The sequence below is a fragment of the Dendrobium catenatum genome, unplaced genomic scaffold (genome assembly GCF_001605985.2).
Source record: "Dendrobium catenatum unplaced genomic scaffold, ASM160598v2 fragScaff_scaffold_1391, whole genome shotgun sequence".
Lineage (NCBI taxonomy): Eukaryota > Viridiplantae > Streptophyta > Magnoliopsida > Asparagales > Orchidaceae > Dendrobium > Dendrobium catenatum.
The window spans coordinates 891,588-909,525 of record NW_021319853.1 but is presented as its reverse complement, the minus strand read 5'-3'; the positions used below and the strand labels follow the sequence as shown (position 1 = coordinate 909,525).

At 31.9% G+C, this 17,938-nt stretch overlaps 1 protein-coding gene across 3 annotated transcripts in view; it reads left to right on the top strand.

Annotated features, from left to right (window-relative positions):
• Positions 1-3,191: 3,191 nt before the first annotated feature.
• Positions 3,192-17,938, top strand: part of LOC110103782 (signal peptidase complex subunit 3B) — a 29,388-nt gene continuing 14,641 nt past the window's right edge. Inside the window, exons 1-4 of one of the 3 annotated variants that reach the window (XM_028699786.1) lie at positions 3,192-3,440; positions 3,692-3,871; positions 6,245-6,292; positions 9,172-9,234. In XM_028699786.1, the coding sequence (XP_028555619.1) occupies positions 3,746-3,871; positions 6,245-6,292; positions 9,172-9,234 (237 nt within the window). In that variant the 5' untranslated portion in view covers positions 3,192-3,440; positions 3,692-3,745. Of the gene's footprint in view, positions 3,441-3,671; positions 3,872-6,244; positions 6,293-9,171; positions 9,235-17,938 lie in introns of all 3 variants that reach the window. The other 2 variants (XM_020832616.2, XM_020832615.2) reach the window with 2 other exon arrangements.

Here is a 17,938-nt window from a genome sequence, read left to right as displayed (position 1 = left end):
AATTTTCCTAAGTTAAATTACCTAATTATTAAAATGTTATAATATTTTTTTTCTCTCTCCTATTTCCGATTTTTCTCTTTTGTGTGGCATGTCTCAGCAAAAAAAGAAAATGGGTAGGTTTAGTCTCACACTATTTATTTGGGACTTGGCAATGCTTTATAAAACTAAAAATATGTATTTGCAATTTGACTTAGCGGATAGCAGGCTGGGTGGGTTGGCGAGTTGGGCGACTGCACGAGTTGGCATGTTGGGCTGAATAGAGTAGTTGGGAAGGCAGAAGAAGAAAGAGAAATTAGTTTTAGCAGATTTTTTCATTGGTAATTATTTTTTTTACGTGTGTTTTACTGGTAGAAAATTTGCCGTCGAAAATACTGCAATACAATGAAATATTTGATGTTTTTTTGTACTCTTTGATGTAAAGGGGTTATGTGGTAGAAGTTTAATAAAATTAAAGATCATATAGGCTCACAAAATTTAGAACACATAACATTTTAGTAATTATAGGGAACACAATAATAAACTACGACGCTTCTATTTTTTGGCACCTTTGTTTATGCTAAACAAGTGCCAAAAATTCATGTCCTATTAAGTTTATGCTCTAAATTAAAAAATGGGTGGTTGTGATCAATGTTTAACAAGAAAAAAAAAATAATAAAATAAAATAAAAAACTCAATGGAACTTTTAGATGTTGTCTTGCTAATGTTTGAAACCATATTTCACAATGGATGGTTGTGTTCAATGTTTGAAAAAGTAAATGAATAGTTCATATGTTGTCAATACAAAATTTCAAGCCCTATTTTCACTTTAGTAGATGATCATTATGACCTCCTTCTAATCCTCCCTCATTCATAAGGCAAAATCAAGACGAGTCAGCTAGTTGACCTGTAGAAGAAGAATAATAAGGGGAGGTGAGTGATGCATTCATTCGGGCTGCATGCAAACGTGATCATAACATTTTCTTTGGCGAAACTTAAAGAAAATTGCTCTCTTGCCTCCTCAAATAATTTCAACACTCCCTCTCTTATCGCTAAGATGGAGGTACTACATCCAACTCTAGGTTGCTCAAAACTCTAATATTCAATGGTTTTAGTTTTATGTAGACTAATTGCTTTGAAATGTGGAGGGAGCAATGTTGATTATTGAATATGGATAGTGGGGTTAAGAGTCTAAAATTAGTTTCAGGTGATATTCGGGATCCCAACTAGGAATTGTCTGTAGTAATAGAAGTATTTCTTGAGTATTGCAGGAAGTTTGCCATTTTGAATCGCGCCATGTAATGAAGTCTTTGGTGTTTTCTTGTACTATTTGAGGTAAAGGGGTTTCTATGGTCTAAGGTTAAAAAAATTTAAAGATGATATAAGCTCATGGATTTTGGACATTTTGGAAATTCTAGGGAACGCAATAAACGAAGCACCTACATCGAACTTTGGAAAATAAGACAGACTTCAAATTTGTTGGCACCTTTTGCTTATACTAAACAAGTGCCACAAATTCACGTCCTATTGAGTTCATACTCTAGATTAAGAAAATGGATGGTGATGATCAAGGTTTTAAAAAACTCAATGAACAGTTTAAATGTTGTGTCTATAAATTTCAAGCCCTATCTTCACTTATAAGGCTTGTTTGGCAACATACATTATTTAGTTTTATAGGATTTAGTAAATCTTGTAAATCGAAATTTAGTAACTATTGGAGTTATTAAATCCTGAAAATTGTTTGGCAAGATATGCGGTAAATCCTATTAAATCATGTGGAATTGTTTGATAATGTAATCCATGATTTAAGGCGATTAATTCATTTAAAATTTAAATTTGTTATATTTTGAATTTAATTTATATGTTAAATATGAGTTACATGCTAATTTCAATTTTAAATACCATTAACAAGTTATAATGATAAATGATATAATTAAAAGCTATCTTAATTATAAAATAAATTAATTGATACTTTAATTACAAATTGCAGTATTAATTATCAAATTATAATTTAATTATTTATTTCTACTTCAAATTATATTAATTATGCTAATTGTATTTAATTTTAATTACTAATTATTTATTAATCATATTATATTTAACATATTTTGATTAATTTTAATTAAACTAGTTGAATTAACTTAATTAATTCCCATGGGGTGTAGGTCCCATTGGGTGTAGGCCTAGGGTTTGCTTTTCCTCTTCCCCAAGAAAAGGTAGCCTATTATTTTGAGGATGAGCATTTAAAAATTATATTAATTATTCCCCAAAAAAATTTATATTAATTTTAATTAAATACCTAAAATTTAATATTCTCTTAATAAATCTAAGCACAATAGTATGCATGAAAGTTTGTTAAAAAAAAAAAGAAAGTTCTCTACTTACATTTATATAATTTTAGAGCTATATGAATTTATTTGTTAATTAAAAATAAGAATATATTTTATATACTTAATTATTGATACGTCTACTCCAGAATGCAACAATTATAATTTTAATTACATTAAAATAATTAATTTTCTTTTTTTTTTTGACCTATTCTTTTTTATGGCTTGATGTTATATTATAATCGATATTTAACATTATTAAAATACTAATGTTATATTTGATAAATTTAACCACCAATACAATGTTATGCAAATTTACGTTGTCTTTATAATTTTTATTAAGTCAAATTAAATCATAAAAATAATTTCTTAAAATTAATAGTTTAATTAATTGAGTCAATGATTAAACTAAAGGTAATATAAACTAATATTTAGTTAACTTATTTGTATTTAGGGGTGTAAGTGTGTTAAGCTGACTCGTGAGTTTGCTCTTGCTCGGCTCGATAAATGGCTCATGAGCTGAACTTGATAAACTAACGAGTCAAATTTTAGCTAGCCTTGACTCTCGTAAGTTCATGAGCTGACTGACTTATTTAAAAATATTAATATAAAATATACTTAAAATATATTAGAATTGAAAATTTTAGATACAAAATTGTCAAAAATATATAAAAATTATGATATAATTTTTTATATTAAGTTATTCTTTATTATTTTTCTTATAATTCATTTTTTTATTATTTTATTATAATCATTATTTGAATTATAATTAAAATTTTTATTATAATAAATAAGTCTGTTCAAGAACGGACTCAACTCATAAAATAAAGCTTCACCTCAAGCTCGAAATCAGACTGACTCGAGCTCAGGCTCCACTTGCTTGTTATCTGCCTGCTGCTCTATGCCCTATTTTACTCCACGAAGCGTGAAGAATTCGAGACATCGACGGGACCGACGGCCTCTGAAGGAGAAGAGGAGTTCGTGAAGGGAGCTTGTTGGGTTCAGGCATCGACAGGACTGTCGGCGTTTGAAGGCGTATAGTTCGTGAAGGGAGTCCCAACGGCACTGTCTGGACCGCCGTTCTTCTGTTGGATCGGAAGTAACGACGACGACGGAGGGAGCTCACCTGTTGCGAAGGTAACCATTTTCTCCCTTTCGCGCGATTCTTCGGCCAAATCCCGTAAATCCGCCCAACTCCCGGATTTAGTAAATCTGGGATTCACCGCAAAAAGGTGGTAAGGGTGGATTTATTCTGCCGGCCGAGTCGAAATCCTGTTCGGCAGGATTTACGTTAAATCCTCGTAAATCCTGTTGCCAAACAGCCCCTTTTTAGATCCATCATTATGGCCTCCTTCTAATCCTCCCCAGTTCATAAGGCACAAGTGCAGACTGTTCGGCTAGTTGACCTGAAGAAGAAGAATAATAATAAGGGGAGGGGAGCGATGCATTCATTCGGGCAGCGCGCTAACGCGATCATAACTTTCTCTTTGACGATAGTGGCGGTAATTTGCTCTCTCGCCTCCTTCTCAGACAATTTCAACACTCCCTCTCCTACCGCCGAGATAGAGGTACTCCGTCTAACCCAGGTCGCTCAAAACCCTGATTTTAGGTTTCAGTTTTTGGTTTTATGGAGTCTAATCGTCTTGAAACGTGGAGGCAACAAGTCTTCTACCTGCGAGCAATGTTAATTATTAAATATTGAATCGCGAAAGTAGATAATTGGAGATATCTTTGATTATTGAATATGGAACAGTGGGCTTAAGGGTTTAAATATTAGTTTTCAAGTGATATACGGTATCCCAGGAGTAATAAGAAATATTTCTTGATTATTGCAGAAGGTTTGCCTTTTGAATTGTGCAATGCAAGAATATCTTTGGTGTTGTACTTTTTGAGGTAAAGGAGTTTCTGTCGTAAAAAAAAAACAAAAGTTGATATAGGCTCACGAAATTTAGAACACACGACATTTTAGTAATTCTTGGGAATTTAGCCATTTTTGGATAATTATTTTCAAAAAGAAAGAATATAATCAAATCTTGAAATTATGTTCCAGTTACAAAATTTGTGCTTTTGCAATTTTTTGCTCATCGATTTTGTTATAGTTTCAGACTTGGATTCAGATATTTTTAAATGATTTCATAGAAATTAATCATACAACGAATTTTTGATAATGGTGATGATAGGGTAAAATTGGATTGGAGGAGAGTGAGATTTATCCCTTTTGCCTGAAATCTGGACTTTCAATTGGAGTAATGCAAACCTTTATAGTGATTGTTGTACGGATAAGAAATTCATAATTTTGATCTTAAAATTTTGAAGTAGACTGACAATGTTGTCATCTTTGAATTTGTTGCTGATAAAGCTCTTTCTTTTGGCTCCATAAATATAAAATCTAATTTAGCTTCGAAAGTCTATAAGCTTCAAATCATCATCAGCCTAGGACTGCAAAGCAAAATATCAGTCCCTCTATCAGGTTCTCTTCAACAAATTGATTTAGTTAAAAAGTGGAGTTTGGTTTCTGGATTTAAGTTTGTAACTTTGGCTGAAGATACAACATTGGTGATTTTGCAGTTTTGCTCTTTGATTTTAGTTATAGTTTCAATCTTCTGTTCAGATTTTTTTTTTTTTTAAAATCAGTTCTTAGAATGAATCTAACTTCCAAATTTTATATATAACTGATTCTTGACATTGACAAGGTTGATATTATAAAATTGACTGGAACAGAGTTGAATTAATCCTAATTGTCTGAAGTTTGAAATCTTTAGTTGGAGTAAATGCAGATACTTGAAGTAATGTATGAAGAAGAGGAATTTATAAATATGATCTTAATATGTTCAAGTTGCGAACAATGAGGGTATCTTTGAATTTATTGTTGCTAAACCCCTTCCTTGTGACTCTGAATATCTAAAATCTACTTTAGCTCTGAAATGATATTAAGCTTCTGATCAACATCTTTCTTGTTAGAATTAATCAGCCCATGTAAACTACTCAAATTATCATCCTCTGCACATGGAAGTTTCGTTATTGATGGTCTGAAAACTCATCTAAAGATTCACTATACTAGATGTTGTTAACTATATCAAGAAGGCCTCCCTATCAAGTTCAGTGTGGCCAAGGTATGATCATCGAGAGGCTACTTGAAGTTTGACCATTCTAGAAAATTTAGTAGTTGAAACGTTATGAAATGAAGTACCCTTGCTATATAAAATATAACTAGGGTTTTAACAACACTCTTAGAAAGAAAAAAAAAAACTGGTTGCTGTCCTATTAGTTTTCTTGCCACCCTTTCAAACTTCAGCGATTATTCTCCTTTGAATTAAAATCATGATTGTCAATCTGTTTATAGTAAGTGTGACATATTCTTATTTTTCTCGAGGAAAATGGATATTGACATATGCTGATGAGGATGAGAGAAACATTTGCCAAATAATTATGAACCTGTTAGAATTAATCATTCTTCAATTTTGTTACAAGATTAGTCATTTCTAATGATGATTTATACATGTTTGAATCACATCTCAAGACAAAAAATGAGTAAACGATTTTACTGAACTTTGCTTTTTCCCGTTCTTGGCGGATATGAAGACTTAAACAACAAGAGCTCTGGGCTTTATTTTGATTTTGTAGGTTTATTGGTAGGTTTCACTCTATAAGGCAAATGACAATAGCTGCTAATAGACTTGTATAACAATGCCCATTTCTTGGACGTAGGCGTCTGGACAGCTTATAGTCATCCACACCAATCAGATTCTGTTTTTTACAATTCCTAATACTGCAAATTATGAAAATTTTCCTTGCAGTTCATTTTACTGTTTTTGAGCTAACCTTCTTTATTGTAAATATAAACTTTTACCAACTGCTATCCCTTCCATGTTACATTTCTACCTGATACATTTGAAACCAATGGTTAATCTGTTTAAGTCAACTACATAATGTGTTTACAGGTTTCAAACTTCAATTGGTTCCAAAAGCAGCGTAATGGAAATGATGAGGTGATTATTTTTCTTAAAATTTTCAGTTATGTCCTTGAATTAATACATCAAATCTCTGCATTCCCAACGGAGAATGAAATTTCCCTAGGACTCTAATGTTATTTTACAACTTTGGTATTGCTTTCCACAGTATTCCTTTTTATTTTTGTTTATTATCTATAGTTCAGTTAACGTATCATTGATGACGGTTAATTTTGTTTTAACATATAATCACGGGTCTTTGTAGGTGGAATAAAATTACCAAAACAATATAGTCTCATTCATTTTATTCTCATCTTTTTCTAGTTTTTCTTTTTGCACATGGCTGCATTTGCATGACAGCCATTGTAGTCTTATTTATTTTATTGTTTGTACTTTCATTGATAATCTGCTTTGTTTCTTTGTATTTTTTACCGTCATATTGTGGTTTTGTTGAGGTTGAAATGGGGAGTTAGATTGGTTCATGTATCTAGAGATGCATGTGTAGCAGACCATTTCAGGTTTTCACATTTCTGTTGGAAGGCTTGCATTGTGATAAGCTTCTTGGCATCCAAGAAGAAAGGGAAACTTTAGAGTAGGTGTAGATTCCAAAAGAAAAAGAGGAGGATAAGAGAAATCAGAAATTATTCATTATGTAACATTTTCTTATAATTAGAGGGGTATTTATAATGTTTGTGTAGACTAAGTTTATGATATAGAACCGGTTTATCTTATACAAACTTAAAAATAGAATTAAAAAAATAAATTAATTCTTATTACATATGTACAGACTATTTAGTTTGTATGTTATTTGCCCAAAAATATTTCTATCCTTTGCTTGTTCTAGTGTCAATGTGGAATATTTTTTATTCATTTTTCTTGTTTTGTAGAATTTTATGCTTGTAGGTTGGTATACCATATTTGTAGCTTATACTTCACAATTTGATTGTACCATTTTAGGATCTAATAAGATTTATTGATGTCTAACACATTGTCACTTACGAAGATAGTTAAGATTGCACATGGAATAAGTGTGAGCAGCTTAAAGTTCATTGACGCATTTAAAAAAATATAAATTTTTGTTTTTTTACTTAATAGATTGATAAATTTATTTAAGGATATTTATATTTAACATTATGCCTTCTTAAATTATCATATGATATAAGAAAAATATTTAAATAAACTAAATAAAATTAAATATGATCAAGGATAATAATGATCTAAACATATTTTAAAAAAATTAAATAGATAATATTTAAATAATGTTTGTAAAATGTTCAAATTATTATATTTTTCTAGATATGTGTTATAATTCTATATAATACATGTATGCAATATTGATCTTATCTGGAAGATCTAAAAAAATCTTGTAGTTAGATAAATTTGTATTCTTTTAAATTTTAGACAAAAATAATGCAAACATAAAGTCATTTGCTTTCTTCATAATTATATATAAATCAACTATTTCTAAGGTTGTGAAAATCGGACCGGTTATAGAACCGAAATGAGAGATTCAAGGTTCTTCAAGGTTCAGTGGTTTGAACCGGGGTTGAACTGAATAACGTAATAAATATTAAAATAATTCAATTATAATATAAATTTTATAATAAATGAAAATTTTAAAAGTGAATATATAATTGCATCAATGAAGACTTTAAACAAGCTTGATTAAAGAGATATAAAGTGTGTTAAGAAGTTTGATTAATCATTAGTATATTTATTTTATAAATATCAATATATTTACAAAATAAAAAATCTATATAATATAAATATAATTTATAATAAGAATAATATTTAATATAATATATAAATGGTTTGATGCAAGCATGGTCTTCAGATTTAACATGGTTGAATTGACCCGTCTGGTTCGATTTTCAAACCGTTGACTATTTCTAATAAATCTTATACAAATATGCAAATGAAATTAAGACATAAAAATAGAAAATATTTTAGGTATTAAAAAATAGAAAAAATTAGCTGAAACATAAATAATTTGAATTTGTTTGCATTATGCAATACTATATATATTATTTAAAGTGAATGGATGTAAATAATTTAAATTTGTTTGCATTACAAAATATAGATATTTATTGAATGTATAATTTAAAATGTATTGATGTGATTTGAAATGAAATTTTCTATTAGTGATCTAAAACTCTGAGACCCTTGGAATTAGTTTTATCAAAAGGAACTGCAAACTTAGTTCATCAGTGATATATTAAAGTATATATATATATATATATATATATCAATAATTTTCTTGCTTATCTGTTGCTTTCTTTGGCATATGATAGAAAGCTAGCAGTAAATAACTGCAGTTTTAGAGATGTTGAAATTGCATCTCACATAAAATTATTATATTATTAGACTTTGATCTGCATGCATTAGAAAATTTAGACCCTAGAGCATCTTTTGCGTCGCTCAGAACAATGATTAGGTTTGCATCTATTATGACCGGTAGGCTATGGGTTCAATTGCCAAAACTGTTTTTATACTGTTACAAAGGTAAGTTTGTGCCCACCAACCCATCCCTTGATCCCATATTTTACAGCAATTTAAGGTGCTGATGCACTTTTGTTTCCTTGACATGCTTAATTTTTATGGTATTTTTGTTGCCCATGAACTCACTCGATTAAAGCGTCATATCATATAGGATAGAAGGTATTTCTTTTGTTGTGATGATAAATATATGATTAATGCTCTTTGAAATGAGTGGCAAATATCAAATTATCTGTATTTAGAGTCAAATTTATGCCACATTTTCATCTTTTAATATTTGTTGTCTTTAGTTTGGCATTGTATCAGATTCTTGTCTAGGTCTACCTTATATGTTCTTCTTGTAATGACGGAACACAATGTATGCTCTTTATCAAAATATATTTTGTTTATGTTGACTAATTCTTTTCTCGTGAATTACACAGGTTAGCTTGACATTGAACATATCAGCAGATCTGCAATCTTTGTTCACTTGGAACACGAAACAGGTTTATAAACATTTGAATTTTTTAAATTATTTTGAAAGTCATGCTTTACATTTATTGATATCAAGTTAGTCGTGTTGTAGGCATTGCCTAGTGCATCGTGGTCTAATGAGTCCTCCAATGTAGGTTCCTCTATCATCTGGTTTTCTTTTTTTCAGCTGCAGCATCTCTTGCTGTAGCCCTGTTCTCTTCTCATAAATTAAATTGGTGAGCGTTTATGGCCTTGCCTTTTGGATTCTCAATGACATGAATGATCAATTTCTTTCAGTCATGAAGTTGTGGTACCAACTGCCATCTTTTACAAAGTTCATTCATAAACCAGCCCTATTTACAAGTATATTCTATGACAAACTGACAAAGATCTGAACTTGATACTTTCCTTTACAACATTGCTGAGTTTATTATGGTTGGATATCGGGATTAATTGTTTAACTTTTCTGTATGATGGCTATGATTATTTAGGTTAAAGCAATATAAGAAACCAGCTGTAATAAAATTTTCAATGGTTGAATTAATGACGCATAAGATGTATGTGTACTACTAATTCTAGGTTGATAAATTAGTCAAGGTTTATCCTGAAATATTTAAGTGAATGAAATACTTTCTTAGAAAATGAAAAAGTTTGTGGCAGTTTGGATTGGTATGTTAGGCGAACATCAGTGCCTTAATGATCACCATTAAGAGTTTGTTGATGTCATATTATTGGAATGATGCTTCGGCTGTGTGGCTGATGTTTGGTGGCTTTAGAAACTTTTCAGTCTGTTACTTAGGAAGCTTTGGTTTTGAAATGCCTTAACTGATGCAGTGCTATAATTTGGAGTGGGAATTTAGAAACTAGTTTAATAATTCTTTTTTTTTTGTTCTTGATTTTTTAGTTACTATAAATTGATTTAGATGTAAAAATTTTGATAATTGAAAAAGATATAAAGAGACACGTAAAAAATCTAAAAAAGCAATATGCAATGCAAAGATCTTAACTTTTAATGTTTTATATAATAGATTAGATATTAAGGAGGGAGAAAAAAATATGTATAAGTTAGCCAAACAAAGAGATAAGAGTAGTAAGTTACTATAATTTGGAGTGGGAATTTAGAAACTAGTTTAATAATTCTTTTTTTTTGTTCTTGATTTTATAGTTACTATAAATTGGTTTATATGTAAAAATTTTGATAATTGGAAAATATATAAAGAGACTCGTAAGAAATCTAAGAAAGCAATATGAGATGCAAAGATGATAGCTTTTAATGTTTTATATAATAGATTAAATATTAAGGAGGGAAAAAGATATATGTATAAGATAGCCAAATAAAGAGATAGGCGTAGTAAAGATTTAGTTCAAGTGAAGTGTATTAAGGATGAATATCAAAAAATACTTTCCTTAGAAGATGATATTCAACAAAGGTGGATGAGATATTTTGCTAAACTTTTTAATGAAGATTATGAGAATATGATTGACTTTAGTGACCTTAGCACCCTAAATGAAGATAAAGATTTTTGTTTTTATCGACATATTAATAAAACTAAATTTAGAGAGGCTTTAAAGAAAATGAAGGGTGGAAAAGCTGTTGGACATGATGATATTCCAATAGAGGAGTGGAAAACTTAGGAGATGAAGGAATTTCTTGGCTTAATAAACTTTTTAATACTATTTTGAAGACTAAACAGATGCCAGATGAGTGGAGAATGAGTGTGTTGATTCTTAATGTATCGTCTTATCCTCCAATCATAAGTGGTTTAATCTAGGGAACGAGGACTGCCATGTCATTGATCCATGAGGTGCTGCAGCTAGGGATCTTGCCAATATCTCATGCCATGGTTGTTGCCCGCCAAAGGTTTTGCTCGGTTCCGCAAGCACTGATTGAGGCTGCCTTTCCAATTTTAAGTTTCAGTTATACGAGGGAAGAAATTTTAGGTTTAATTTTCATCAAGCAATCTAGCTCGCCCTTTGGTTAAAATATCATCAATTGGATCTAAGGGATATATAAAACACCTTGATCTCAATTATGAATTTGTTTCTTGATGAAGTGTCGATCTATCCCTCATGTTTAGCTTGATAATGATATATCTGATTGTGAGAAATATTGATAACGAGTTTATTGTCACAATAGAGTATCATTAGAGTCTTAATAGTCATTGAAGTGCTTTTTTAAGAGTAGTTTGAGCCAAATTAATTGGCTGATCTCATTGGCCAACGATTTGAGTTTTGCTTTTGTGCTACTTGTCACCACATTTTATTTTTGCATCTCCAGGTTATAAGGTTACCTGATATATATGTACAATAATCAGAATTAGATTATTGTTCAACAACCATGCCCAGTCATCATTGGTATAGGCTTCTATAATCTTTTCTTTTCTAGGGAATCCTTTTAGGTACTTAAGAATTCTAGTAACACCATTCATGTATATTCTTTGTAAGGAGCATGCATGAACCAACCCACTAAACTTACAACTTAGGCAATGTCAGATTTAGTATGAGCTTAATCTTAGGCAATGGGTTGTTAATCAAGTTAGGCAATGTCAGGTTTACACCTTACGCAATGAGATGTTAATCAACCATGTTGGTTGTCTCGATCAAATCTTTGGCGTTCCCTCCCCCTCCGAAGTGGATAAAGTGATAGGGACATTAGATCATGAAAAGTTTATCAGAGATGTGGCCGACGATCTACGGTCACGATCGCGCCTATCTATTTTTGAGTCTTCATATGCATTTATTTTATTTATTTGCTTTATGTATTTGTTTTAGTAGCATTTCCCATTTTGCCCTAAGGGTTTTTGTATCTTCATATGTATTTGAGTTTTCAAAAAATGCATTCTTCACATCTAGTTGGTGAAGTTACTAATCCAAGTTGATTTCCATTGATTGAAAGACCTGAATATTATTGAGTTTTGCAACATGAGCAAAGGTTCCAGAATAGTCAATTTTGTAGGTTTGCGTAAATCTTTCCACAACCAATCGTAATTTATAACTTTTCTAAGGATCCATGAGATCAATATTTTATAGTGAATATCCATTTACATCCATTCCACAAGGATGATACCCTTGAGTTTTTGAATGAGTTCTCAAGTGTCATTTTTCTCAAGGGCCCTTATTTCTTCTTCAACCATCTCCTTTTTTATTTTTTTTGAAATTTTCAGCCTCTTTTCATACTAGTTTGTGAGTTACTTAATATAGTTAATTATGAAATTAAAATCAGAATTTTAATTATATTAATTTAATCCTATGTGGTCCCCACTTACTCAAAACCTAAAGCCACATCACCCCCTTTACATGGCTGGCCCTCTCTCTCTCAATCTCCCCTATTGATTTTCTTAATTGCACCTTTAATTCCTTCCCTCATAATCTTAATTTCAAATTCAAAATTCTGAAATTGAAATTAAGAACTCTCCAATTTCGGAAATATGAATTAAATTTCAGATTTTAAGCTTTTCCCCCCATAGCTCCACCCGCCCCTATCCCCTCTCCAACCCGTGACCCTCCTCCCTCCACTTGCTCACGGCTTGCTCTCTCATCTCCCCTCTTTGTCTTTCTTCCTCACTCCCATTATGCATAGCGGACTCCGAATTTGAATGGGGACTTGTGTTCGACGCCCACGGTAATCTCGACATCCTACAATCTCCATTCTTCGACGCGGGATTTGACTCCGACGACGACACCGTTGGAGCTTACTTGGATCGGATCCTTCCCACCCTCATGCACGTCATTGACAGACAAAGTCCAGACTATGAGTGGACCATCGGCGGCCGACCTTCCATGCCACCTCCACATCCTACGCCTTCCTCTCTATCACTACGGATCGCCGGCATCATCTACCTCGGAGTGGTCTCATCCCTTGTGTGGTTCTTCTTCCTCCGACAACCCTAGACATAGAAGAGTGAGCTTAAGCCTTAAGGTGAGACGATCGCTTTGTTAACCGCCGGATTCTAGTTGGCTTTTCATTGTCATTACTTTTAATTGACATCGTTATTTTATCGATCTTACTAATTTAGTTGTCACAACTTGCCTAGACTTGGTTAAAATCTAAGATCTTTTTTTTTGAAGTATCAATTGTGAGAAGCATCAAGATTGTACTATCATTACTTCAACGAACTTTTATTAATTTTCTAAGATTCAATTCCTGGTTTCACATCATTAGATCATGAAAAGTTTATCAGAGACGTGGCCGACGATCTACGGTCACGATCGCGCCTACTATTTTTGAGTCTTCATATGCATTTATTTTATTTTTTTTCTTTATGTATTTGTTTTAGTAGCATTTCCCATTTTGCCCTATGGGTTTTTGTATCTTCATATGTATTTGAGTCTTAAAAAATGCATTCTTCACATCTAGTTGGTGAAGTTACTAATCCAAGTTGATTTCCATTGATTGAAAGACCTGAATATTATTGAGTTTTGGAACATGAGCAAAGTTTACAGAATAGTCAATTTTGTAGGTTTGCCTAAATCTTTCCACAACCAATCGTGATTTATATCTTTCGAAGGATCCATGAGATCAATATTTTATAGTGAATATCCATTTACATCCATTCCACAAGGATGATACCCTTGAGTTTTTGAATGAGTTCTCAAGTGTCATTTTTCTCAAGGGCCCTTATTTCTTCTTCAACCATCTCCTTTTTTTGTTTTTTTGAAATTTTCAGAGCTTGCTCTATTGTTGGAATTTCAACCTCAGCTAGGTTGGTGATCGAGTTTTTTTTTTTCTTGAAGGAGATAAGTGATCATAGCTTGCTACATTTGTAAGAGGATGTTGAGTATGAGGATGCACATCCCTTCTATGAATAATCTACAATAATAAAAAAAGGAAGATTTTGTGAGTTAAGGAGTTTAGTTAGGAGTCTTGATTGGCTTCATCAAGTAGAGAGGTCTTATTTCTTTATAGACTCTTTCTCCAAGAGTAGACAGAAAATTCAGTTTGGTGTTGAGGGATTGAGTTAGCTTCAATTTAGTTTCAGTAACATAAATATTATTGGGTTTGGAAGATTGATAGTGATAGTGGGTAGGAGATTTGGGAGGAAAATAATCAAAAATTTCCTCCTCTTCGATCTGCCATTGAAGGATTTTTTTTTTTGAAAATTGACATCTATGGATAGAATGTTTTCTATTCTTAGGACAATAACATTTGTAGTATTTTTGGTTTGCCTCGTACCCAAGAAAATACATTTTGAAGGGTTTGGGATCAAGTTTATTCATATTTGGTTCATGATTGTGTACAAAGGTATGCATTAAAAAATCTTAAGAGGAAGGTTTAACATCGCGCATGTGTTTGGAAAGTATTTGGAAAGCACATTAGTTGGATTTTTGATTTGGTGCAAACCAGTAGATTGATGATTTATGAGGTAGCAGACTGTGAGGATAGCATTACCCTAATGATATTTGAAGTAGCAAAGGCAAACATAATGGATCCAGCCAATTCTAATAGATGCCTTTTTTTTTTTTTTCTGTTCGATTATACTAATTAAAATAATCTCCAAGAATGTGGTTAATGTATTGCTTACCTCTACTAGAATGAAAAAAAAAAAAGATTGCAGTACATGTTTTAGATATCTTGGGTCTACTGTTCAGAGTGATGGTGAAATAGATAGGGGTATTATTAGTAGAATTCAAGTTGGATGGTTGAAGTGGAGGAATGCATTGGGCTTGTCGTGTGATAGAAAAGTACCTCTCAAACTTAAGGGAAAATTCTATAAGATGGTGGTGATACTCCCAATGCTTTATGGTGCAGAATGCTGGTCATTAAAAAGAAGCATAATATTAAGTTAAAGTGTTGCAGAGATGAGGATGCCCAGGTGGATGAGTAGCTTTACTCTTAGAGACATAATACAAAACGAGCATATATGTGAAAAGGTTGGAGTAGCTCTAGCGACAGATAATATTAGAGAGAGTCACCTTAGATGGTTTTGTTACATAAAATGGGGCCTTCCGATGACTCGGTTAGGAGAGTAGATGTGTTAGATTTGACTTATGTTAAGAAAGGTAGATGTAGACCTAAGAAAGCTTGGTTAGAAAATATTAGAAATGACATTTCTTTATTATATTTAAATGAAAATTTGGCCCTTAACATGACACAATGGAGAAAAAGATTCATGTAGCCGACCCTACATAGTGAGATAAAGGCTTTATGTTGTTAATATCAAACTCGATGTGTGATATTATTGCCTTAGATGGTTTGGTCACATAAAACGTCGGTTTTCCAATGACCTTGTTAGGAGAGTAGATGTATTAGATTTGGCTTATGTTAAGAAAGAAAGATGTAGACTTAAAAACATTTGTTTAGAAAATTTTAGAAATGACATTTCTTTGTTAGATTTAAATATGAGTTTGACTCTTAACACAACAAAATGGAGAAAAATGATTCATTTAGCCGACCCCACGTAGTGGGGTAAAGGCTTGATGATGTTATTGTTAAATATAAGCCTAATAACAAAATAAAATAGATATGATACCATGGATTAGTTTGATCTGGGCTTTGTTTGGAAAGTCCTGTCATGAATATGGACTTTAGTTGATAGACTGCCTGCTTGATTCTGGGCTTCAGTTCATATGCTACATTATATTATTTTATTTACTAGATGCTAACCGAACTTCTATGTTCAATGTCATTACTTTGGTGCTTCCTAAATCTATGAGGCTTGCTAATACAACTCTTTCTTTCTAGTGAGATTTATTAGGTTTGAAGGTTTTGCAAATTATACGACACATAATTAGCAGTATTCTTGTCTCAATAGGTAACTTATTTAGCTATTATATGCGATAATTGTAAAGTATATGCATTTGCTTCATATAACAATTATTTTTGAAAGTGTTGGTGCCCTTGAAGAAATATGGTTTCTCAATTCGCAAGGCACAAAGCATCAAACCACACAATCACCTTAGCTAAGTGATGTGCTAAAGGTAAATAGTTATTTCTATCTTTCCTTATGAACTCATTTTAATTATGAGGCATACTTCTGTATAAAATGATAATTCTCACATAGCATTATGCTAAGTAAAGAAAAAAATCATGTGCATAACAAATTTAAATATTGCTAAATTGATTATTTTTATAATGTTATGAAAAAAAGAAGTTTAAATAGCTTATTCAATACAACTTAAGGTTGTAGAATGGACGATCTTAGGATAATATAATATTTGGTATTATTAATTCCGTTTTCAGTTGTTAGAATTGTAACAATCTTGGGATAATTTAATATTAAGTACTAGTAATTTCATTTTCGTTATCATTGATCCTCTCTTCATCTTTGAATTTGTAGTCCTCCATCTTTTTCTCTGTTTCTTTAGAACTTTTCCTCAAGATTTATTATTATAGAACTTGAAACTCTTACACCTACATTTAGGCTGAACTTGTTTCCCAGTGTGCATTCTTATTTTTCCAATTCATGCTTTCCACATCATCTTATGTTAAGTTGTCAACATAACCTTCTATGTTTGTTGTTAACACCTATCAATCTAATCAAGATAAGTTGTCAGTTAACTGCTTATTTGTTGAAGGCAAGTTGCTTGAGTAGGCATCATTTTAGTATAACATTTCATTGGAAAGAGAATATGGTGCTATGGTCTGACCTCATTCCATCTAGGCTCCTAGATGGGAGTGCCACTCAAATCACCTTAACGACATTAATTGTAATTGTAGGTCTTAACAAACTTGAGATGTTAAATGAGATATTTAATTGAGATTTTTTATTCTAATTCTTTCATAATTGTTATTTTAGTTGGCTGAATTGGCAATGGTTTAACCAGAACTAAAACATGAATTCTATTTTATTTGTTTTTTATTCTATTTATTCTGCTTGTATGTTCAGACACCACATGCGCATTTAAAATTATACATCTGATTTTTATAGCATATGTTCATCGAGCATGGTCTTGTTAATGTGCTTGATTATGGAATTCTGGTGCATTGAAGCCATCAAGTGCGTGAAAGTATAATAAGTGTGGGCTAGCCCGAAATGTTAAGGGTTTCCAATTAATCCATTTTTCTGTTTATTGGAAATTAATGCATCAACTTGAATCCAATGCAAGGTTTTGTTTGGATGGTATGGATTTAATTTAGTTTGATGAGCTTTATTGGAGCATGTGGAATATGGCTGGTGATTAGCATTATGTCCTATCCAATAGGCTTTGTTTTGTTGAGTGAAATTTCAATACTGTTTTCTTGTGGTTTTATGAACGGATTCTTCGATATATTTCAACTGACAAAACAGAACAGTGCACCTTTGAAACATAAACGATATTTTATCGCATCTACAATCTTCAGTGCTAGCCTTACCTACTTTGGTAAGTCTGGAAGGCAGTTAATTCTATGGCTTTAAATAGGTCTTATGCTGCTTCTTTACCAGTCGTTCAACTATCATCTCTACACAGGCATAGAGAAATTAAAGTCTGGCAAATCGTCATCTTCTTTGGTTGTTTTCTGGCATGAAAACTGCTGAGATGTTTGCTGGGAGGGAGGGAGCGATGTAGGGATTGGCCTTTTTGATTGACCTTAGGGATGATGATGTCCTACGCTCCTTGCTGCAAATTTTGTCTGACCTTAGGGATGATGATGTCTTATGCTCCTTGCTGCAAATTTTGTATTGTTTTTATTTTTTATTTTTATTTTTGTTTCCGTTAACATTATCTCGTTTCAAAAAATGAAGAAGCTTTGTTGGACTCGAGAGAAAACTTTGCTTGTGAGTTAATTGATAAGCCAAAGTCAAGTTAACTAAGCCC